The sequence below is a fragment of the Ochlerotatus camptorhynchus genome, unplaced genomic scaffold (assembly GCF_037179485.1).
Source record: "Ochlerotatus camptorhynchus isolate MF236.1 unplaced genomic scaffold, CSIRO-AGI_Acam_v1.1 ptg000330l, whole genome shotgun sequence".
In the NCBI taxonomy this organism is placed as follows: Eukaryota; Metazoa; Arthropoda; class Insecta; order Diptera; family Culicidae; genus Ochlerotatus; species Ochlerotatus camptorhynchus.
In genome coordinates, this window is record NW_027040818.1 from 9600698 (window position 1) to 9627074 (window position 26377).

Below are 26377 nucleotides of genomic sequence, written 5' to 3' on the forward strand. Positions count from 1 at the left end.
GAACAACAGTGTTTCTTCAGGAAAGGCAGCAGACGTTTATTCAAACACTCTTTCACGTAAATTTCTTGGTTGACAGTCCTGGAAGCTATGAAAATGCTGCTTTTCAAGCCACAGGTACAGATGGCTTGCCAAACCAGATATTTCTTTGCGAACTTTGACAGTTTCATGTGCTTGAAAACATCTGCTACCTTTCCCCTTCCTTTTGCCGTATAAAACTCCTGTCCCGGAAGCTGCTTGTAGTCGGCTTTGACGTAGGTTTCGTCGTCCATTACCACGCAGTCAAACTTCGTCAGCATCGTCGTGTACAGCCTCCGGGATCGCGCTTTGGCCGTCGTATTTTGTTTATCATCGAGATTTAGAGTCCCTACCTTCTTGTAATTCGTTTTTTGGCTCGATGCACGGTTGTAGACGATACACCCAGCTTATTTGCGGCATCTCGGAGAGAGAGGTTAGGGTTTCGCTTGAAACTACCGGCAACTCTCTTTGTCGTCTCAGCGGCTTCCGGTTTTCGATTTCCTCCCGATCCAGACTTCCTGGCTGTCGACAAACGTTCCCCAAACACTTTAATTACATTTGTAACGGTTGATTTGGCAACTTTTAGTGATTTTGCCAACTTTGCGTGCGAGTAGCTCGGATTTTCGCGATGCGCGAGCAAAATTTTGATACGCTGCTCTTCTTGCTTGGACGGCATTTTGACAACTGAAGAGTGAATTCCAAAATCAAAATAGGAGCAACATTCTACACACACACACCTTCAAAATGAGGGGTGTTCAGGTTTTTTAAATGCAAAATTGAAAGAAATACGTCAAGTTGATATTGACCAAATTTTGACCGTATCACCCTTTATGACCGCAAGCTGAACCAGAAGGTGTTGAGAACCGTCAGAGCAAACCCTGGACTATCAGATAATGAAATCGTAAAAAAATACGCTGCTGCTCGCAGTACCGTTCGAAGAATTCGTTTGCGAGCAGGATAACGTTCTTATCGAGCCAGCAAGCAACCAAACAGAACGTTGAAGCAAGGTTTCGTCACCAAAACTCGAGCTCGGAAATTTTACCAGCAGGTTTTGACGAAGTATCAAGGATGCCTGCTCATTAGACTGATGCAAAATTTGACTTTTTCACTCCACAGTGCTTAAATGGTTTCAAATCGGGTCCTGATTAGCCTCCCAAAGTTACAACTCATTTGGTTAGAAACAGTCTTCGCACAAGCCATTTGAAGTTTACATGTAAATTTATATGGGAAATCTCAACTTTTTGTTCATTGTCCTCTAGTCTTTTTCCATATTGAGCTGCGAAACAGTTCGATATACATTCTTATAGAAAATTTTCTCAGCTACAACTTTACCCAAGATCGTTTCTATGTAAAACGAGACAGGAGAAAGTTATTAATTATTTAAGAGATTGGTAAACTTATGACATGATCAAGCAGCTGCTCTGTAGGCAACACTGTATTATGCAGTGTGACATAGTAACCATGATTTTTGTGTCCTATTCAACGCCCCAGAAACACCAATGTTGCCTGCTGAGCAGTTGATTGAGCATGATCATTAGACATCAGCGCATTGAACCATTGATAACTTTCGATTTTTGCATTTGATCAAAAAGTGGTCTTCAGCAAAGTTGTAGCTGGGAAAATTTCCTACAAACACAGTTGAAAGCTTTTAAAGCAGACCGATATGGTGAATTATTAGATCGACATGAACAAAAATCTTGGTTTTCCCATAGTAATTCCCATACAAACTTCAAATGGTTTGTGCCATCTCAGTTTCTCACCAAATGGGTTCAAATTTTGAGAGGTTAGTCAGGATCCGATTTGGAATCATTTAAGTATTGTGGAGCGAAAATTTCAAATTTTGCATCACTCTACTGCTCATCGACGATGAAACCTACGTCAAAATGGATTTCGGACAGCTTCCTGGCCAAAAATTCTACATGGCGATGGCATGAGGAGATGTTCCTGCGAAGTTTAAGTTTGCTTTTATGGACAAATTTGCCAAAAAACTGATGGTTTGGCAAGGGCGGCGGGGCAAAGACCCAAGTGTTCGTGACGAATAAGACGATGGACTCGAAGCTGTACAAGGAAGAATGCCTCAAAAACCGCGTACTACCTTTCATTAAAGCCCATAAAGGTCCCATGAAGTTTTGGCCAGATTTGGCGAGTTGCCATTACAGCCGGGAAGTTATCCAGTGGTACCGCGATAATAACATAGATTTCATCGATAAAAACATAAATCTACCCAACTGCTCGCAGTTCCGGCCCATCGAGAAATTTTGGGCAATAATGAAGCGGAAGCTTAATAAAAGTGGAAAAACGGCTCGGGACGCGATTCAGATGACCAACAAAATGTGGAATAAATGTGCCAAGGAAGTTGACTCCGGAGGTGTGCAGCGTTTGATTGAAGGAATAAAGAAGAAAGTGCAAATTTTCATTAGAAACAAAGAGAAATGTTTGAATTGATATTTTTTCCTAAAAGTACAGTAAATTACTTTTGTTTGGATGTATTAATCTTATTTATATGTCAATTCATTACCGAGATACAGATTCAATTCATATATAAAAAAAAATTAAGAATTTTAGGCATGTATTTTGTTCAAAATAACAATAGCAACTATATCTCAGTACACAACATTTGAAATATATGAAAAGTTTTCGAAAATACATGAAAATCGATAATAATTTAATGCCACCCATTAATAAGCCTTTTTGCGAAGACAACAAATCAAGAAGACTGGCAACTCTTCCATTTTCTCATACAAACGCTATGAGACAGGTACAATCGCGTCATCTGCCGCTCAAAGGTAAATGCTTCAAACGAATTTGATTTGTTGTTAAGCCATTGTGCTACGCCCTTTTTGTTGAGCCATTGTGCTTGTCATCAGAAATGGTAGGCCCTTGGCTAAACCTTTTTATAACGTAAAATAAATGCAGTAAGGCCTAGCTTTGATTAGAAAAATTACAATAATCGGCCCTTCTACGTCACTAGACTTAGAAAATATGTGTTAGGCCGTTTTAGCGTGTGGGCCTATAAATGATGATGATGATGGTCCCACCTCTTACCCCTACAAAAGGTTTGAGATGGACCATTTATCTTTAAGATAATTAAATATGACATTTTAACCAGGTTCCCTCTAGAGTTTACAGTTGCTTCACAGCGATATAAATGTGGAAAAACTCAGGCGTCCACCTCTTAGTTCGCCTTTTTGTCCACCTAAAATCAAGAGTTAGTGAACAATCAACAAAGCATCCTATTACACTAGCAACCCCGCAATCTGATGCTATCATAATTTTCAGCAATGTTAGGAATGCTCACGAACCCCCAAAATTTGCCAGAAAACTTACCACTAACTCAAGGTATCTTCCAAATATGCTTCAAAATCACATTTTTTTAATCAAATATTAAATTCAGTCCTCTATATCCGTAATACGCGCACGAGTCTCAAACCTTTGTAGACTACTTGTTTTTATTAATCTACTATTAAATCAAATATTAAAATGCCATCATAACCATCGTGGCGAACAGAAATAGTTTTTGCAGTGCTACAATAATTATTAAATAAAAGTCGTTATGTCAGCTATCCATATAAAATAATCCGCCGATTTGAAAATCAAGTTATTTTTAAAGATTTTTATCGATAATGCAGAACATTCCTTTACGATTGATAGCTATTTAGCGGTGCTTAAGATTGTTATTATAATATGTTTAAATTTTGGACATAGGCCCTTTTCAAATATTACGCAGAAATAATGGATTGCTGCAATCATCTTTGATAACGTTCCTTGATTTGCGTTCATAACATTTTGATATACTTGCCCATTCATTTTGAACTAAGCTGATTACACCCCAAGTAACCAACAAGCCCGTTAATCGCCCTTTTTGGCATATAAGACTGCTATACGACTTATATAAAGTTCGGAAACCCTATATTAACCTTATATCGCAAAAAAGGCGATTATCGGGTAGTTAGCGGGCTTGGTGGTTACTTGGGACTGTCTCCTAGGTACTGCACGCAGTACTAGAGACCACTTAATTTGTTTGAACCTAGGTGGCAGTGTGATAAACTAGAGTTGAAACACGGCCGATCTGAGCAACAACTAAAATGGCTCTTTTGATGTACCATCAATGGCACCCTTCTAGACAATTTTGAGAGGAGATCTCACGCAACACGAGAAAAGCGACAGTGAGCATGCATATGTAAGAGCGTAAACGCGATGATCGATTCTCTTTGTCGATTTTCTATTTTTATTAATAATTCGCTAGAATTAACATTTCTCGGTACGTTTGCTGTTGCTTTTAATACCCAATACAACCTGTTACAACTCTGCATTGAACAAATTCTAGAAAATTGTTTTGCCTAGCTGTAGCAATGCAAAGAAAAAATCCATGAAGAGAATGGATTTCTTCATCGATTTTCTCTTTCACGACTGCAAAAGAATTTCCCATTCAGTGTGTTGTTTCAGGCGCAAGCTAACATCATCTTCTGTCGAACTGTGCTGCGAGCTTAGCGAGAAATACGTTTATGTTGCCGTGGTAAACCAAGATAGGCCCTTATCAAATGTTACGCAAGAAATGTCATCTAAACCCATCGACGTATTTTAAAAAATAAGAAGCTCAAAATAATGCATATTTTATTGAACATATTATTAACATATTATTGATACAAACGACAAACGAATTAGATTTTGTATTGATCTGAAGTTATGTACAGCTCAAATAATTATTAGTCCGGTTTGAAAGGGTTGAGTTTTCATGTGCATGGAGGGGTTCAGATTTATTTTGCGTAAAAATAAGGAATTTCAGTGATGCACCAAAAACTTCCAGCAAATCAAAAGAAGGTGAATTTCCGCATGCTTCAACGAAATTTTAAAAATCTAGGAGGAAAGTCAAGGAACTTCAAGGCAATGCTTTTAACTTCAGTAAAATTGTGGAATCTTTTAAAAACTACTGTGAAATCAGGGAAGTCTAGATATGTCTTCTTCTTCTTCTTCTTCTTCTTCTTCTTCTTCTTCTTCTTCTTCTTCTTCTTCTTCTTCTTCTTCTTCTTCTTCTTCTTCTTCTTCTCTTCTTCTTCTTCTTCTTCTTCTTCTTTCTCGCATTTCAAGCTTATTGAGTATGGCATATTAGCTCATAGCGTGCTCTCAACTTAGTGTTCTAGATGCACTTCCACAATTTAGAAACTTCACAGAAGTTCAGAGATCTTCAAGAAAGTTTATGGATTATTAGAACTGTTCTGAAAGGCTCAGGCCAGTACCAAGAATATCAGGAGCATTGCAAGTACTTTTGAGAAGATCTTCAGGTAAGAGAACCGCAACTTCAGGGAAAATACAGAAATTTAACGAAGCGTCGAAAACTTCTGGGAATTTTCAAAACTTCTTTAAGTTCTTAGTATTTCAGAAAAAAAACCGAGAGTATCAAAAAGAGATCATACGAAAAATGGAGGAAACTTTATGGAAGTTCACAGATCTTCAGAAAAAGTTCCGTAATCGTAAGGTTGTTTCAAAAACTTTAAATTTTTTTTTAGGCAATCCGATTGACTTCAGGAAAATTGTGGAAACATTAAAAAGTTCTAATGACCCCAGCAAAGCTCAGTCGACTTCAGGTAAATCCATAACAATATCAGAGAAGTCAACAGAACTTCGAGGAACTTGAGAGAAATTCATGAAAGTTTAGAGATTTTTTAGGGAAGTAGCGTCAACTTCCTAGAACATGAGGAAAATTCTGGGATCATCAGTAACGATCAAACATTGGTCCATCATGATTAAGTGCACACTGATTATGTTCTTGAATAAATGATTAAACTTTATTTCTTTTTGAGGCTGCCGATTTTCCAAATGCGAACTGTCAGGCTTTACATTTCACACCTTCCGTCCGATTTTGTACCGCTGTTGTATCAACTTTATTTGATGCTTTGAACTGTTTCTCATTTCCAACTGTTTTCTGAGTTTTCTTGAGGTTCCACTTAACGATTGCCCAATATTTTTCGATTGGGTGCAGCTCCGGCGAGTTTGGAGGGTTTTTGTCCTTGGGTACGACTTGTACGTTGTTGGCGGTATACCGTTCCTGAGCCATTTTCCCGTAGTGATAGAAAGCGATTGTAGTAGATAGAGTTAGTGTGGAATAAATAATGAGTAGAATCGAGTGAGCGTGAAGCGTCATAGTCCGTATGCTTTATAAATATGAGGTACCTAAGCTTGTTCAGGACAGAAGTCTCCACTCCTGTCGGCCCTATCACCATCATTGCAACTTACTGCCCCAAGCAAGTCACCACCAGGGACGGGTCGGCAGCAGACCTACGGTGGGACATTATCATCACATCACATCAAGGACTACAACGCATCCAAGAACAATCGCTTCCTTTCGTTGACCTGCTGCTGACTTCATTCACCACCAAGGACTGCCACCCGTCGCAAGTGCGAATGTTCCCGCTGAAATCGCAAAGTTCCTACTCCGGATTGGTCAAGTTCCCGAGCGTAACCCAGGCGGTGAACGCCATCATGAAGTGCAATCACAGCGCGATCGATCACAAAGACACAAAATTCCCGTTCATTATGAAACTGTGCTCGTCCTCCTACAAGGCGATGACCGGTGCGTGGAGCAACGAGAACATCGAAAACACGTAAGCTTGAAAAGAGCAGAAGCTTCTTTTTATGAGAAAAGAGAGGATTTTCCTTTTTCTGTGTAGTTGACGTTGTGATAAGCAAAGAAGGTAGAGGAATTAAATGGAAATTACTAATCCTTCTCATGATTTCCTTGTTGGAGAGTTTTACTTGGAATGAAAACGGCATCAAGATCCTTTATTATGAAAACCTCGGTTGCTACGTCAATCGCTTGCTGGGAATATTCCAACACAACTGTCTATTTCTTCTGAGTTAAGGTCGCATTTTAAGAACATCAAATATTTGTATTGATATTCAGAAGCATTATGATTTCATGTCATAATTTGCAACATTTCTGCTGATGAAATTCCGGCTGATCTTAATTTGGACGTTGAACCATTTCTATCCCCATTATTTGGTCGACAGCCATGCAGCCAGCCAACAAAGCCCTAACCGTTGTTGACAAACTTTATGAGACCCGCACTGGCAGCCAGCAGCACCCATCATGCCATAATATCCAATGCAAGATCATCGGGCAAAGCGCGCGAGCATAAATTATTTATTTATATTAGGAGTCATCGCGTATGGCAAAAGCAGCAGAATCATATTCGTCTTTGGCTTGAGCATTTATGACTCTGTGGTACTCTCTTTCTCGCCCTCACTTGTTATGCTGAGAGAATATATGCATTAGGGTGGGTCAAGTTTGTATGGTGGATCACAATCCCATGCTCCTCACTGCTCTTCCGATGTGTATTGAAGTCCCCAACTACGGTGTCCAATTTGAACCAATTTGGTTATGATCTGGATTTCCGGAAGGATTCTTGATTTTGTATGGGAAACGAAACAGATTGCGAATACTATGCAGAACAACTTTGTCGAAGACTATAAATCAAGTAGACTTCTGAGAAAAAAGATATTCTATATTATTTTGATCTATTGCACCGCACATACCTACAGGCGTATATATGAGCTTGTAGGAACGTGTGGAAAACTTAGTCTAGAGTGGAAGATTAGTTACATTTTGTACAAATATCAAATCGATTTCCAGTCTTGGACAATGTTGTTTTGTATAGTATTTCCAATCTAAGTCTGAGATTCGGTAAAATTTGATCCAAAATTTGAATTTTTTATAAGTTAATGAATAGGGTCGTGTCGTTTCCCTTACATTTCCCATGCCAAATTTAAAATTCTGCTGCAAATCGAGGCTATAACCAAATTGGTTAGACCTCAAAACACATTAAAAGAGCGGTGGAGAACAGGGGCTGTAAAGATGACCCACCCTAATATGCATGTTTGCCTTATGCTGCGACAACGACGACGACGACGATGTGGTGGCGTTTGCCCTCAGCCAGAGAAAAATGCACCGCTGACTGCCGCAGGGAGTGGAGTGCCACAACCGGATCGAGAGGAATGCCGGAGCTGAAGAAAAAAAAAAAAGCGAGAACCATGCATAACCACTAACTGCCATTCAGCTTTGGTGAATTATGGGCTGAGAGATAATGAAATTATTAAAATTTATGGATGATTCCGACAAGGGAAAGGGGAAGGGCATTACATTTGCAATGTGAATCAGATGGTCGGGGGAATGCTCGCATGAGTTCGAGTGGAATTTATGATCTGCGAAGAACTGTGCGCGGATTGTGGTGGAGGGAGGTGTGAAATTATGTTCTGAATGGGTTCCTCTGTCGACATCCGAGACGATCGCAGTAATCGCAGAGATTTCGGTTTTGAAATTCGCTGTTGTTGTGGAAATTTTTCAAGTAGAAAATTTCACCAGAAAATGTCACTGGATTTGACCCTGGATGCCGGAGAGGAGATGCGTTTCCTGAACAAGGTTAGCCGATTAGTGCGGCGGTTGGTGAAGAAGACCCATTTCACGAACCAGGAGCTGGAGGTTTGTCTGCTGATGTACCACAAGCTTTCCAAGGACGACGAGGACAACCAGGGGAAGGTTTCCCGTCATCAGCTGGATGTGGTTTTTGATAGTGTTTTCGGGATATCCGATAGCGAAACGGTTGGACGAATCTGTGCCGCACTGGACAATGGTGTCACTGCCTTCATTAGTATGGAATCGTGGGCCAAAATGTTGTCCCTGTTCCTCAGAGGGACCTTTGACGAGAAAATTGAACACTGCTTCCGAGCGTACGACATCGGAGGAGAAGGCATGATTCGACGTGAGCACATGATGATTTTGCTTAGGAACTGCTTCATCAGACACCAGGAGGAGGAAGTTGAAGAATTTGTAAAGGACCTTGTTGACATTCTCATTCGAAGGATGGACGTCGATCGAGATGGAGCCATTTCTCTGGAGGATTTCCGTGTATCGGTTCACAAGTCCCCGGAGCTGCTGGAATGCTTTGGACAAACCCTGCCTGATCGAGCGCATGTTTATGCGTTTTCCAGAACGTTCTTAGATCGAGTAGCTGAGTTCTGACACATTATCTCGTGATACATCATTTCAACTGTTACGTAAGCGAATATTTAATAAAAAGTAATAAAACACTCATTTCGCTCCCACCAAAAAGTAAATTCAATTACTCAACAAAGCCATAAAAGTCAATCAAAAACTAGTTTGTTTCAACATGCACTCTCTCCAGAGTCGCTCCCGACAACCCAAAAAGAAATGACACAAATCCAGAAAGATGAATCAAAAGCCGAAAACTTTCAAACTGCGTCTATGAAAGCGAAAAACAAATCGTTTCAAATTAGAAAACAAGTGGCCGGCTCTCCCGGTTTGGTATTTTTTATTTTCTCGAAAATTAATCTCCTAAACGATTCTTCATATATAACGACGACGACGACGACGATGGCAGCGGCAGCATCCATCTGACTGCACTCGGTTGAAGACTAGCAGTGGTCCAGCGGAGATCATAGCTTGTGTGTTCAGCTGCTGGTGCTGTTCCGGATGCTGCTGTGGGATAGGATGAATGGAGATCAAAGGAGAATCTTAGCTTAAATTTGTTTTTATGACAACATGTCATACTCTGGCAGTAAATCTCGCTCGAGGCTTGCTAACTGGTTAGGTGGAGTCTAAGAGATTTAAAGCCGGTACCATCCAAGCAGGAAATAGTGAGTACTTCGAGTTGTAGTTGCTAAATGTTACTGCATGAGGAATGCAATGTTGGGAAAAATCTAGGTCGACCATCGTTGAAGGTTTTTGGTTTAACAGGTCAAGTCAGAGCAGAAATAAATAAATAATAAACTAACTGAAACAACCAATAAATCAATAAATAAATAAATCAATAAATGAAAAGATTAATAAATAAATAAATCCTTAAATCAATAAATCAGTATATCAATACATAAAAAAATCAATAAATTGATAAATCAATAAATCAACAAATCAATAAATCAATATATCGATAAACCAATATATCTATAAATCAATAAATCAAAAGATCATTAAATCAATAAACCCAAAGGCCAAATCATCAACAAATCATCAAATAAATAAAATAAAAATAAATCAATTAATCAATATATCAATAATTCAATAAATCTATATATCAATATATCAAGAAATCAATCAATCAATAAATCAATAAATCAGTCAATCAATAAATAAATCAATCAATCAATCAATCAATCAATCAATCAATCAATCAATCAATCAATCAATCAATCAATCAATCAATCAATCAATCAATCAATCAATCAATCAATCAATCAATCAATCAATCAATCAATCAATCAATCAATCAATCAATCAATCAATCAATCAATCAATCAATCAATCAATCAATCAATCAATCAATCAATCAATCAATCAATCAATCAATCAATCAATCAAAAAATCAATCAATCAATCAATCAATCAATCAATCAATCAATAAAGTAATAAATAAATTAATAAATCCATAAATCAATAAATCTTAATATTAATAAATCAATAATCGATAGATAAATATTTTGATCAGTCCATAAATCAATAAATCAATGCATAAATAAATCAATAAATAAAACATTGAATAAATCAAAAAAATCAGTTAATCAATAAAGTAATAAATCCATAAATCAATAAAACAATAAATCAACAAACCAATAGATCAATAAATTAATTAGAAAATAAACCAATAAATAAATAAATCAATAAATCAACAAACTCAAAAAATAAATAAATAAATAAATCAAGAAACCCATATATTTACAAATCAATAAATCAAAAAATAAATAGATCAATAAATCAATAAATGCAATTATCAATAAATCAAAACATCGATAAATCAATAAATCTATAAAAAAATAATCAATACATCAATAAATCAAAAAATCTAAAAACCAAGCAATTTTTTAAAAAATAAATCATAAAATCAATAAAGCAATAAATCAATAAATCAATATATCAATACATCGGAAAATCAATACATCAATAAATCAATAAATCAGAAAAATCAATGTGTCAATAAATTAATAAAAAAATAAATAAATAAACCAATTAATCAATAAATCAATAAATCAATAAATCAATAAATCAATAAATCAATAAATCAATAAATCAATAAATCAATAAATCAATATATCAATAAAACAAAAAATCATAAAATCAATATATCAATAAATCCATTAATTAATCCATTAATTAATTAACGGCGCCGGTGGTGTAGTGGTAAGCGTGATTACCTCTCACCCCAGCAGGCCTGGGTACAATTCCAGTCGGCGCCGCCGGGATGTTCTGAGGCATAACATCTCTGATCACGCCTTCCTTCGGATGGGAAGTAAAGCCGTTGGTCCCCGGTTCATGAGTTGATGGGTCGATAGGTAGGGTCCAGGTGTGGGAGCTGCCTTCCTGGCACGTCGGTAGCATTGGTGCTCAGCTCGGAAAACAAGATCGACGGAAAAAACAAACCAAAGGAAAAAAAAGAATAATTAATTAGCCAATTCATCAATAAATCAATAAATAAATAAATCAATAAAACAAGTTAAAATTAAATAAATAAATCAATATATCAATAAATCAACATATTAATGAATCAATAAATCAATAAATCAATAAATCAGTAAATCAATATATCAAAAAAACAATAAATCAATACATCAATAAATCAATAAATCAATAAATCAATAAATCAACAAATCAATAAATCAATAAATCAATAAATCAATAAATCAATAAATCAATAGTTCAATATACCAATAAATAAATAAATCAATAAATTAATAAATCAATAAATCAATTAATCAATTATTCAAAAAATCCATAAATCAATAATTCAATTGTTCAATAAATCAATGAATCAATAAATCAATAAATCAATAAATCAATAAATAAAATAATCAATAAATTAATTAATCAATGAATCAATAAATCAAGAAATCAATAAATCAAGAAACCAATTAATCAATATATCAATAAATCAATAAATCAATAAAGCAATAAATCAACATATCAAAAAATAAATAAATCAATTAATCAATAAACAAAAAAATAAATAAATTAATTAATTATTAACTAAATAAATCAATATATCAACAATACAATAAATAAATATATCAATAAATCAAAGAACCAATAAATCAAGAAATCAATAAATCAATATATCAATAAATCAATAAATCAATAAATCAAGAAATCAACAAGTCAAGAAATCAAAAAATCAATTAAACAAGAAATCAAAAATTCAAAAATTCAATAAATAAAGAAATCAATAATTCAAAAAACCAATAAATATTTTAATCAACAAATAAATAAATAAATAGATCAATTAAACAATAAATCAATAAATCAAGAAATCAATATATCAAAAAGTCAATAAATCAATAAATCAAGACATCAATAAATTAAGAAACCAATAAATCAATAAATCAATAAATCAATAAATCAAAAAATCAATAAATCAAGAAATCAATAAATCAAGAAATCAAAAATTCGATATATAAAAAAACCAATAAATCAATTACTCAATAAATCAATTAAACAATGAATCAATTAAACAATGAATCAATAAATAAAAAAATCAATAATTCAATAAATCAATAAATCAAGATATCAAAAAATAAATAGATCAATAAATCAAAAAATCAATAAATCAATAGATCAAGAAATCAATTAATCAAGAAATTAATCAATCAATAAATCAATTAATCAATAAATCAATAAATTAAATAGATCAAAAGATCTTGAAATCAATTAATCCTTAAGTCAATAAATCAAGAAATCAATAAATCAAGAAATCAATAAATCAAGATATAAATTAATAAATAAATCAATACATCAATAAATCAATAAATCAATAAATCAATAAATCAATAAATGAATAAATCAATAAATGAATAAACCAACAAATCAATAAATCAATAAATCAATATATCAAGAAATCAATAAATCAAGAAACCAATTAATCAATATATCAATAAATCAATAAATCAATAGAGCAATAAATCAACATATCAAACAATAAATAAATCAATTAATCAATAAACAAAAAAATAAATAAATTAATTAATTATTAACTAAATAAATCAATATATCAACAATTCAATAAATAAATACATCAATAAATCAAAGAATTAATAAATCAAGAAATCAATAAATCAATATATCAATAAATCAATAAATCAATAAATCAATAAATCAAGAAATCAACAAGTCAAGAAATCAAAAAATCAATTAAACAAGAAACCAAAAATTCAAAAATTCAATAAATAAAGAAATCAATAATTCAAAAAACCAATAAATATTTTAATCAACAAATAAATAAATAAATAGATCAATTAATCAAGAAATCAATATATCAAAAAGTCAATAAATCAATAAATCAAGACATCAATAAATTAAGAAACCAATAAATCAATAAATCAATAAATCAATAAATCAAAAAATCAATAAATCAAGAAATCAAAAATTCGATATATAAAAAAATCAATAAATCAATTACTCAATCAATCAATTAAACAATGAATCAATTAAACAATGAATCAATAAATAAAAAAATCAATTATTCAATAAATCAATAAATGAAGATATTAAAAAATAAATAGATCAATAAATCAAAAAATCAATAAATCAATAGATCAAGAAATCAATTAATCAAGAAATAGATCAAAAGATCTTGAAATTAATTAATCCATAAGTCAATAAATCAAGAAATCAATAAATCAAGAAATCAATAAATCAAGATATCAATAAATAAATAAATCAATACATCAATAAATCAATAAATCAATAAATCAATAAATCAATAAATCAATAAATCAATAAATCAATAAATCAATAAATCAATAAAACAATAAATCAATAAATCAATAAATCAATAAATCAATAAATCAATAAATCAATAAATCAATAAATCAATAAATCAATAAATCGATAAATCAATAAATCAATAAATCAATAAATTAAAAAGATCAAAAATCTTTAAATCTATTAATCCAAAAGTCAATAAATCAATACATACATAAGTCAATAAATCAACAACAAAAATTATTGATTATTAATTAAATGAAAAACGATTATCGAATAACATGACTAATTACTATTAACTTTACTTTTATGAATTTTGCTTTTTTTTTGCGATATTTCTTGATGTTTATAAAGTTTCCTGAATTTTCATGGAATTTCCTGATCTATTTTCATTAAACTGAGGTTCATTAAAAGAACGAAGTGCCCTGGAGCAAAAAGAACTTTAATTAACTTTCTCTTAATTCCAAAGCTCTCAATTCTACAAAGCATCCCCGAATGTTCACAAAGTTTCCTTAATTTCTTTAAAAATCACTGACACCTTTCGAATTTTTCTGAATTTATATTAAATTTCCTGGATATTTACGGTGTCCCCTGAACAAAATCATTGAAGTTTTAAAAAGTTTAATGAAGCTTAAGAAAAATCCCTGAGCTTCAACAAATGATCAACAATGTTCGATGAAGTTCAACAAAGTTCTCTGAACTCCTATATTTACTTATTTTTTTCGTCAAGCAAAGTAGACTACATACAATGTTTACAATGTTTTACTAGCATGCTATGCATTATTTCTATTTCCTCAATTTCTTCGCAATGTATGTTAAAGTGGCGCATCATTCGATTGATGGGACCATTTTTTTGCAATATTTGTTCTACATGTGTTTTTAAGGAATAATTTTCGAGTTCTAAGAGGTCTCAACGGTGCATAAAAATTTAGTTGAGAGAGTATTGTTGCAGATTCTACTTCTTCTTCTTCTTCTTCTTCTTCTTCTTCTTCTTCTTCTTCTTCTTCTTCTTCTTCTTCGCATTTCAAGCTTATTGCATATCGCATATTAGCTTATTGCGTGCTCTCAACTTAGTGTTCTAGGTGCGCTTCCACAGTTATTAATTGAGAGCTTTCGATGGCTGTACCATTTTTGCATTGGTATAATTGTGTGGCAAGTCCAATCATACTTCTATGCCCAGGGAAGTCGAGAAATTTTCCAACCCGAAAAATTCCTAGACCGGTCCGGGAATTGAACCCAGCCACCTCCAGCATGGTCTTGCTTTGTAGCTGCGCCTTTACCGACTGAGCTAAGGGAGGCTTCTAAGCGAAGGTTGCAGATTCAAAGCGATGATAAATAATGTCATTGATAAAGAAAAGACAATACGCTTGCTACTACTAACAAGATATACTATCTCTGTAATACATTTTGATCGGAGTTGTAGAAGGAAAATGAAATATTGCTTGCCTGCTTTGTTGCAATATACATGGTTGAGAACATAGCTTGATCGGAATCCAAAAATGACATAACAAAAAGGTTCCCTTTAACACACGTGTATCATTTTTAGCGTTACTTCGTGAAGGAGCTTGCCAACAATTTGGTCGTTTCCTTCTACCGGCCCGAGCAAGCTATATGCCAAAGGCAGTTTGTCATAAAAAAAGAAAGGAAAAAGATTATATCATTATTGCTTTCTATTTCTGAAAAAAAAAGCGTTGTCGTTCGACTCGTTGATCGCTTTTCATTTTGAATTTTGGAGATATTTTTGATTCCTTGATTTTAACAACATATATTGATTTTAACAACATGTAACTTAATTTAATCTACTCGATCTGCTGATCGAACTTAAGGGAAATCAAGTTAGCGTGTAGTATGATGTAGATAAACACGCACTCACGCACACACACATATATGCATGAACGAGTGAGGAAATGGCTTGAGTGCTTCTGCTTGTAAGTGGTTCAGATGGGTCAGTCTTGTAAAAAATGCTGTATGTAACGCTGTGTGGCTTGTTTTTGTGCTAGTGAAGTCTGTGTAGTGTGTGGAAAGTTCTACAGAATTCTTTGAAGTGCACTGAGCTTGTACAAAGCATGCTGAGCATATACAAAGCTAGTTGAACTTCTATCAAATTTACTTCACATCTAGAAAATTTCCAGAACTTCTATGCAGCTTAATCAATGTCGACAAAGTTTTTGAAAGTTCTACGATGTTTCTTGAAAATCTATGAAAATCCATGAAACCCTATAACGTTCCCTTTACTTTTCAGAAGTTTTACGAGTTTCTACGAATTGTCCTTGACTTCAAAGAAGGTCCCTGAACTTCTGGACATACTCAATTTCATAAATCTTAAATAATGATCTCTATCCCTCACTTACAAATTTAAAAGTAGCGGTGTAAACATGTGAAAACATCTCGTCGATTTCATTGATGATTTTTTTGTAAATACACCTGGCATCCTTGGGCTAAAAAACTGTCTCTTTTACGTTATCCTTATGGAATGTGATGAGGGCATTGTAAAAGTGAAAAAGGGGCGTAATACTGAGAGTTCGTCACCTTAACAAAAATCTTGAGTACGGCTCTGTACGTATCAAATAAAAATTCAGACGCAGAGACGCATATCAGAAATGATTTCTCTTGTCTTTTCTGAATGCAGACTTGAGTATTTTTTTCACAAATGAAATACGTAAGAAGGGTCAGATCACACCATAAGAGGATAAATTCAGGTTTTGACGTAGGGCTACGTCTTTCTTTACTATACGGGGGATCACATTATGGATTTCTTGAGGCATGTAACGAAAAGGGGAGTGTTTTCGAACGCATCTTTTTCCATAGCATTAATGTGAAATATGTCATACAATGTTCCATTCGACGTGCAATTTACCCAGCAATTGTTTGGCGTGAAAACAGTGAAAACAGTTGAACAACTAAGAAAATTAACGAAAATTGCATGCACCACGCTAAGAATATCATCATCATTCCAGTTGTGGAAAATAGAGATAGTTTTCAATATAACGTTACGGTTAAGCATAACATTGATTCGCCTAATGGGCTCTTCTTCTTGGATTGCAATTCGCAATTCATTAAATATCAAACTAAGCAATTACTATCTCATATCAATTACAATAAACTATGGATTTGGTACCGTCATTTCTGATCCAATTTTTTTGATATTTTACCTCTTACTTCATGCTGACCTATATAATGTTTACATATAAATATTGAAGCTTCCACCTTACACTAACTTTACTTAACGTGATAGATCACTTATGATTTATTGATCTAATCTCAGATAGGTGAATCTGAACCTTTCTAGGATGAACACTCTTAAATTCTAATGTCTGAATCCCAGTGAGACAGGAACGTCAGATTTTCAAGTCCGTGGATGACTATTTAGAATCATCCTAAGGATCTCGTTCTGGATCCGTTGCAGTTTGGCATACCATTCTCAATTACAGGTAGGATTAGTTGTTTAAAGGCAGCAAGCTTAACTTTCAGGGGTAAGATGAACTTCCTGTTGATAAGTGGTGAAAGAGGTGTTAGATTTGTCAATGTGCTTAGTCCAAGTTGCACAAGCTCTTTTGACCATGCAACCACTGAACCATTCAAGGAGACGGAACAAGTCTAGGTGATTGGGAATGATGAATAAATTATGACCTGAGTCTTCACGGCGTTGATACGGATCTTCCAGTTGTTGAACTACTCAGACAGGACATCCAAGCCTTTGTACAACAACTGTAACTTGGGGAACCCCTTTCTGGGTTCCCGAAGACGAACCAGCCTTGGGCTGAAAGTCTCCTTAATAAAGAAACAACAACAACATCAAAGTCTCTCTAGAGTTTGGCAGTAAGAGTTTCGATTACTCTTTCTTTGTAGTCGATGGATGTGTCTTCTGCAAACAGTTACCATCTGGGAGAGTCGAAATGTCCTTGAGGAGCGACGGCGCCAATGTTGAAGGTATCACGGAGGAAATTTAAGATGATCTTAACGAAGAATATTGAAAGACCAGATTCGTTCAACACCCAACAATGCCATAGCAGATATTTTAGAGACAGATTGGTGCTACTCGAGTCAGTTGATGAACAGTTGACCGACCCTTTTTTTTTTAAACCAAACTGCGCGTCGAGTAAGATATTAACAAACCTTGGAATTACAGGCCTTCCTTAATAATTATCTGAAATTTTATAAAAGTAACATACTTGTCTTGATTACAGATCCTAGCAACAGTGAGATATCCCGGTCTACTGCATTAGTTCATAATCATTATGTCTAACACTGCAACAATTAATTTGAGGGATTCCAGATAAAATAACAAACTACCCTTTTAAAAATAATAAAGTAAAAATTACAGATTTTCGAACAATTCAGAGAATAAAGCCCAAAAACAAATGTACCGTCAAATATTTTCAATCCATTTTGTGTATACGTTCCCAAAATTTTCTCACAAATCAAAATCCAAAGCAAGCGGCGCTGGTGGTGTAGTGGTAAGCGTGATTGCCTCTCACCCCAGAGGGCCTGGTTTCAATCCCAGTCGGCGACGCCGGGATTTCCTGAGGCATAAAATCTCTGATCACGCCTTCCTTCGGAAGGGAAGTAAAACTGTTGGTCCCCGGTTCATGCGTTGATGGGTCGATAGGTAGGGTCCAGGTGTAGGAGCTGCCTTCCTGGCGTCGGTAGCATCGGTACTCAGTACGGAAAACAAAACGAGGAAATGACGCGCTTGACATAGATGGCCCACAGTGACTCACGAAGAGCTACTGATTCCGATCAATAGCGGTGTGGCTTTTTCCTCCTTCTATGGATGCTCATGTGGGCTGCAGCTCGCTGCTTGCAGCAGGCAGCCTCTCGTTGTGTATTGGAGAACAATGTTCAACGCCACGCGCCAAAAGCACTGCTGCTGCTGCTGATGCCGACAACCAGACACAACCCACACGGTGATTGGACTGAATTCGATCAGCGGTTGAGGGCAGCCTTGATTGCTAGCTGCTTGTGGGGAGCCTTTCGTTGTGTACGCGGTGATTGAATAAACACCGTTTGGTAGACCAGATGGAATTCAACTCCGAAATCTGTGTTAGGGAAATCATTTTTCGCAGGCAATCGGTGATAATTTTAATTATCATAGCAACAGTTGCAAATTCGTCTATCGTTCGTGGAAGCCGTTAAAGTCGAACGGGCATCGCCGGATGGTCTCATCACACTCATTGCCATCTACTGTCCTGCCCAATGTAAGGAGTCGGATGGAACATTCGATCGTTTCAAGAATGACATCCAAAAGTTGACTTGTCGGAAGGGTAAGTTTATCCTCGCCGGTGATCTCAGGCACGCCACTCGCTGTGGGGTAATGTAAGAAGTAACACGGACCTGCAGGCGGGACACAAAGTGGTCATACATCTGGACTCGCCAACCTTCTACTCACCAGCTGGTGTCCACCCTCGACATCGTTCTCACCAACATGGCGGACGGTTGCTAGCCCCGTGCTACGACGGAAGAAATCGACGGTGTGCTGCAAGCGCTCTCTTAGGAATTGTGTTAGGAGGCAGTTCCAAAGAACGCCAAACGTTAGTAGGAATGTTTTATATAACAAATTAAACACAATAATTTCCATTAGGGTGGAAACACTTAGGAACAGGCAGTTTGCAAAAGACCTCAGTAGTTTACCAAATTACTCTAGGCCCTTCTGGCGTTTAACAAAAGTGCTTTAAAAACAAACCAAACCCCATGTCGCCTCTTAGAGTTGATAATGAGGTTCACATAACCGCCGTCGAAAAGGCGAACTCCATTTCTCAACATTTTATGGCTTCGCATAATCTGGGTCGAGATATTGTCAGCCCAATGGAGGGTTCGGTGCTTGAGAGCGTCTATCATCTAGCTACTGAGCCTAGCGAGCTTCCGGCAGACCGGAAAATCACACTTGATGAGCTGGTGAACACCATCAAGTCGACGAAAAACATGAAGGCACCGGGTTTCGACGGACTCTTCAACATTGTCCTGGAGAATTTGGGACCGAAATCGCATACTCTTCTGGTGAACGTCTTCAATCGCTGCCTGGAGCTTGGACACTTCCCAGCTGCCTGGAAACGGTCCAAGGTGGTACCGATATCGAAGCCGGGAAAGGATCCCGTCAAGCTACCGTCCGATCAGTTTGCTTTCCTCGCTTAGCAAGTTGTTCGAAAAACTCATTTACGCCAGACTTCTCGAGCACATCAAGGCGAACGACATCATCCTACTGGACGAGCAATTTGGATTCCGACGAGGTCACTCGACGATGGACCAAATCAAGCGGGTCTCAAACCTCATCAATCAGGCGAAGTCGGTTTTGAAGACAACGGTCATGGCGATACTGGACATCGAAAAGGCATTCCATAACGTGTGGCACCACGGCTTGGTGCACAAGCTTCTGCAATTTCGGTTCCCCAGCTACCTGGTGAAGATCATCTCGGACTACCTCGACGGCAGAACGTCTCAAGTATGCGTAGGCAGTGCTCTCTCGGAACCATATGATGTACCCGCTGCAGTCCCTCAAGGAAGCATCCTGGGACCCATATTGTACAATCTGTACACATCGGACATACCGACACTGCCGCAAGGTGGAACACTGTCGCTGTTTGCTGACGATTCGGCAATCAGCTACAAGGGACGAGTAATGCGCACTTTCGTATCGAAGCTCCAAGACGGATTGGATGCCTACACCATATATCTCACCGACTGGAAGATATGTGTGAACGCGGCCAAAACCCCAAAACCCAAACCATTGTGTTTCCGCATAGCAACACCGACCGGCTCAAACCGTCATCAAAGATAAAGGTTCTGAACGCTGAAACTGAGTGGTCACCCGAGGTACGCTACCTTGGCCTGATTCTCGACAGTAAGCTCATCTTCCGGTCGCTCGTGGAAGAACGAGTCAAAAAAGGCACCATCATGCTGAAACGTCTGTATCCGATCATCAACCGTCGCTCGAAAGCATCCACCGTCAACAAGCTGGCTGTCTACAGGCAGATTGTTGCGCCTATGCTGGAGTATGGGTCTCCGGTATGAAAGGGTTGCGCTAAAATACAACGAAAGAAGCTCCAAGTCCTGCAGAACAAGCTCCTGAAGATGATTCTGAGTCTGCCTCCAAGCACACGGATAGCCGACGTTAATTGGCTGGCAAATTTCGATTAAATCGACTAGAGAATGACTGCGCTCGCCAGTTGGCACCAAACTAGGACTTTAAATTCAGAGTACGAAAAAATTAGAAATCTTTATCCATAATTGTGTAAATAGTAGGTTTGGTTTTTTCCCGTGTTGGGTGTATTCATCACTGCGACCATTACTTTGATCTATTGTGATATTCCCCGTTTTTATATTGCTTTATCAGTTATGTCGTATCACTATTTTGTGAAGCGACCGACATAGACTGACCAAAAGTATTTTCCCAGCCAGGTATTACATTTCGAATGAAATGTACTACTTTACTGGGACCTGCATTCCAAATATCAAAGGGTTCTGCCAGCCCCTTATCCAGAAAAATACGCCTTTTATTGAAGATTGCTGCACAAGAGCATAGCAGGTGTTCAGAGTCTTCCTTTTCTATGCCACAGAATCGACACATATCCTCTTGAAGTTTTCCTATTAGCTTCAAATGATATTTACAAGGACAATGTCCTGTTATCAAACCAGTATAGACACTGAGATCTTTCTTTGATAATTCAAGAATTTTGCTAGTCATTGAAATGTTCGGAATTATGAACCGTTTCGACTGCCTAGCAATGGAAGTGTTGATCAAATTGGTCTCCACTTTCATTTTTTTTCCATTTCTTGAACTCCATTTTAAGAGAACAAGTAGAAACTCCACAGAATGGTTCTGGTCCTATGAATTGCTGTGATGATCCTAGCCTGGCTTACGTATCGGCTATTTCATTCCCTTCAATTCCACAGTGGCCAGGAACCCAATATAAGTTTACTGTAGGTTTGGTTAGGATTAAATGTAGTTAGAGAGGAAATTTAAAATTTAAAAATTTAAAATAGACCAAATGTTCACACTGTAAAATGATAAACACCAATGAGCAAAACTTTGCCAATGGCTTTAAGTAATTTAAGGAAAGAATGAATAACTAATTTTGATCACTTACAATGTAAAACTATGGTTAAACAAAACAACTGAATAAAAGAAAATTAAATGTAAAAAAAATCGGGCATTTTTCAAAAGTGATATTTTGATAAATGATGAAGTCTTAAATTTAACAGGTGCGTAGAAATATTTCTGATCGGTTGGTGATAAAATTATTGAAATTGGTCCAAGGGCAGCTGAGTTATTAACGTTCAAAATCTTTCGTAATTTTGTTACATGTTCCATTTTCGGTTTGTACAAAGTGTACTCCCATATAGAATTCATAGACGTAGTCCTACGCCAAAAAATCCAGAGCTAATTTCGTTCGAATTTGGCACTGATGTTGAGGACCTGAATTCATCTCAAAAAAGCACTGGGGAACGCGAGGTTTTAATCCACCTTAGAAACTTGACCCACTCTAGTGTGTACATACACACTTAGATTATTTTTTTACTGGGTTTTTGAATTGCTGAAAAAGTCGGTAAAAATTCAAATGACCGTTATCCATAAGGAATCAATTAATTCGATAAATTTTATTTTCTACCATTAAATGGGGTTAACAGAACCAAGTCTGCACAAGTTCGGAATAAATTTTCTTATTTTTGGATTTTCCACAGATTTTTTAAGTTTTACCGAACAGTTCCGCAATTCAAAAACCCAGTAAAACCTTACTGACTGGATTAGTGTGTACGTTCTGTTCATATAAGACACTTGATGTGTAAAAACTTAGTCATCGGTTACTACAAGTCGAAACAAACGACAAGCACCGTTTTGGTTGAAACATCTATAAACCATGTTGCGTAGGCCCAACCGCTTGTACGATTTTAAATGTAACAATGTATCTGATACGTCTTATGAATATCGTTTGGGGGATCATTGGAAGTGGTGTTGAAGATTAGCAACACCACTGATGCTGTGTTTCTGAAAATGCACGAAAGCATGCGAGGAATGTGGTTATGTTGCAACCGTTGTAGTATGATAGAAATAATGAAGTTGTTTGTTCCAACGTGTAGATAAAACTGTGTGAGTCTCCTGTCTAGTATATATGTTCAAACACATGAAACAACCGCCCAGAAACGTCTGACAGGAGACAACAGAAGACACTCGCAACAAATCACTGTCCGTAAGTGCTAGCGCTCAACCAAAGGTCTGGAATTGAATTCTCGAGGCTCACGACACAAGCCCCGCCCACTGTCCTTCTAAGGTCCGAATGTGCAGCGTAGTTCCCAACAGATAAATTATAGGCTTAGCGCCATTCCCATCGATATTATCATTGCCGTCGTCGTCTTCGCCTCATGCCGCGTCCTTAAAATCATAAACAATCGTAAATGATGATATTCATCCCGATCATAATCATAACAATTACACTTAATGAAGATGCAACCCGCTATTACATCCAAAGTCAGAACCTTCTTTTAGTCGATTCAACATTCCCTTCCACCGCCTCGCCAACTCTGCGGAGCTTCTCAAATCGATGTCAAACTCGCCGTCGAATGTACTTTTAAAGGTACGCAACCGGAATCGACAACCTCCGCAGCTAATCAACTGAATAATCATGCAAATTTCCCTCATTTGCCAATATTGGCGACAATAGCCGAAAATTCGCACCGCTTCATCAGGCTAATCGTTTTAGCACCCGCCCGCCTGAAGTTGATGAACAAACGGTGCTGCTGCGGTGCTGGTTGACATTCCCGTCACGAACTCCCGGCTAATGTCTTTCAACATCCGATTAGCGGGCTATCAAAGAGCAATAAATTTTCGGCTATAGGCACACGTTCGTTGTTTCGCGACAGCGATGGCGATCGGTAGGAGACCGATAATAGGACGCAGGCGGGAAACGGGGGTGGCATCTGAGGTGAGCAATTAGCTAGAGGTGAATCTGTTCAGCAACTTCTTATGTCAAAACGTTTCAGGTATGAATCATTCTCCATGTGACTCATTCATTGACCTTTCATGCATATGACAGGGATTGAGAGTCTCTTTCCAACCTTCCATTCCATTGTTGGTAAACTACACGCAAATATCTAAAATTGTGAACATAGAACTCTAATTGGTAGATCATTAACCATTGTTATCGGAAAGCTCACATAGCAAACAGATTTCATATTCTGTGGTTTATTTTTGGAAGCAAATTATCTGGAATGAATGTGAATGGCACATAGATTTCTTAGAACTCAGCTTTCCAAAAATTCATATCACTGGAGGCAGTGATTAATCGTCAAACAAATCCAATATAATTTTGGCGTGCAGAATTGCTTAGAGTCAGTAATAAAATCGTTTTAAATTTGCAGAATTGTTTAAAACCGGATTGATCATTTTAAATTTTACACCATTAACTACCAAAATTTTCCCGCGATCAGTGTAGTCTAACAGTCACAAATCCATGTACGGTAGCATCATCCGAACCCCTCTCGACACAAAGTTCATAAATAGTTATGTCTGTTACCTCGCCGACTCCTCGTCACGCGGTGTAAAGTCACGACACCGAGCAGACAGTCATAAACTTAAGCCACAGTACTGGTTCATCCCTGCTTAGTCGCATAATTGCATTCAAACAGGCTGTAAAGTCTCACTTTCGCGGGTGCAAATAGTTAGTAGTCCTACCTACCTGCCAGCGAGCACAGCGCCGGTGTCACCCGCAAAATGACACCACCGACGACGACCTGCACAAGTGTTTCAGCGTTGAATGAACATGGGTAGATCGTCGTTTTGTCGTTCAAAGTTGGCGTGGGCGCGAGTGTGCATGGATTAAAATAAGATTCCCTCACTCCCCTTCCAGTCAGTGCCACGGGAGCTGCTCCACGGGTGACATATGCTTAATCTCTAGCAGCAGTGGTAAAGTTGTCTCGAAACATAGGAAGTTGCCAAACAATGTTTGAAGCGTGTCAGTTTTTTTTGTGAGAAATTTATTGCTCAAGCGCTCGCACACCTCGGCTTTCCGTAGCATGGCAGACGTGATAAATCTCGTAAGATGTGCACCGCGCAGCACCGTTCGCTATGTGATGACCAATATTTATGAACGGTTGATCTCCGGAGGATGGAGAAAATTAATTCAGCAGGTGGTAATCTGTTTAACGCTTTAGCGACTTAAGGGCTGCAGCAAATTAGCATAGGATAGTGAGAGAGATCCCGTTTGACACTTTGACGGGTTGTTCCCATGGTATTTGAGGAATGTGTGTGTGTGTGTGTGTGCGGAGGAACCGGTGACTTGCAACGGATGTTGGATGTGATATATTGTAGGTCATAATCTTGTAACACGATTTTTTGATACGAGCTAATAAAGTTGTTTGCTCGGCTGTATCATGCCTTTAGACGACGATATGTTTGATGCTGGAGCAGACAGACAGACAGACAGACAGACAGACAGACAGACAGACAGACAGACAGACAGACAGACAGACAGACAGACAGACAGACAGACAGACAGACAGACAGACAGACAGACAGACAGACAGACAGACAGACAGACAGACAGACAGACAGACAGACAGACAGACAGACAGACAGACAGACAGACAGACAGACAGACAGACAGACAGACAGACAGACAGACAGACAGACAGACAGACAGACAGACAGACAGACAGACAGACAGACAGACAGACAGACAGACAGACAGACAGACAGACAGACAGACAGACAGACAGACAGACAGACAGACAGACAGACAGACAGACAGACAGACAGACAGACAGACAGACAGACAGACAGACAGACAGACAGACAGACAGACAGACAGACAGACAGACAGACAGACAGACAGACAGACAGACAGACAGACAGACAGACAGACAGACAGACAGACAGACAGACAGACAGACAGACAGACAGACAGACAGACAGACAGACAGACAGACAGACAGACAGACAGACAGACAGACAGACAGACAGACAGACAGACAGACAGACAGACAGACAGACAGACAGACAGACAGACAGACAGACAGACAGACAGACAGACAGACAGACAGACAGACAGACAGACAGACAGACAGACAGACAGACAGACAGACAGACAGACAGACAGACAGACAGACAGACAGACAGACAGACAGACAGACAGACAGACAGACAGACAGACAGACAGACAGACAGACAGACAGACAGACAGACAGACAGACAGACAGACAGACAGACAGACAGACAGACAGACAGACAGACAGACAGACAGACAGACAGACAGACAGACAGACAGACAGACAGACAGACAGACAGACAGACAGACAGACAGACAGACAGACAGACAGACAGACAGACAGACAGACAGACAGACAGACAGACAGACAGACAGACAGACAGACAGACAGACAGACAGACAGACAGACAGACAGACAGACAGACAGACAGACAGACAGACAGACAGACAGACAGACAGACAGACAGACAGACAGACAGACAGACAGACAGACAGACAGACAGACAGACAGACAGACAGACAGACAGACAGACAGACAGACAGACAGACAGACAGACAGACAGACAGACAGACAGACAGACAGACAGACAGACAGACAGACAGACAGACAGACAGACAGACA

The 26377-nt window shown here is 37.5% G+C and overlaps 2 protein-coding genes across 8 annotated transcripts in view; both read left to right on the plus strand.

The window, feature by feature from the left end:
* The window catches only part of Mp (Multiplexin), an 884548-nt gene that overhangs the window by 240657 nt on the left and 617514 nt on the right, over window positions 1–26377 (plus strand). The window lies entirely within an intron of this gene.
* Window positions 8334–9077, plus strand: LOC135708607 (calaxin-like). The gene has a single exon (XM_065230709.1). The coding sequence runs from the start codon at window positions 8378–8380 to the stop codon at window positions 9029–9031; it is 654 nt and encodes a 217-aa protein (XP_065086781.1). The 5' UTR covers window positions 8334–8377; the 3' UTR covers window positions 9032–9077.

Excerpts from the sequence above, each read along its gene's own strand:
- LOC135708607 (XM_065230709.1), top strand. The coding sequence starts at position 8,378 with ATGTCACTGGATTTGACCCTGGATGCCGGAGAGGAGATGCGTTTCCTG.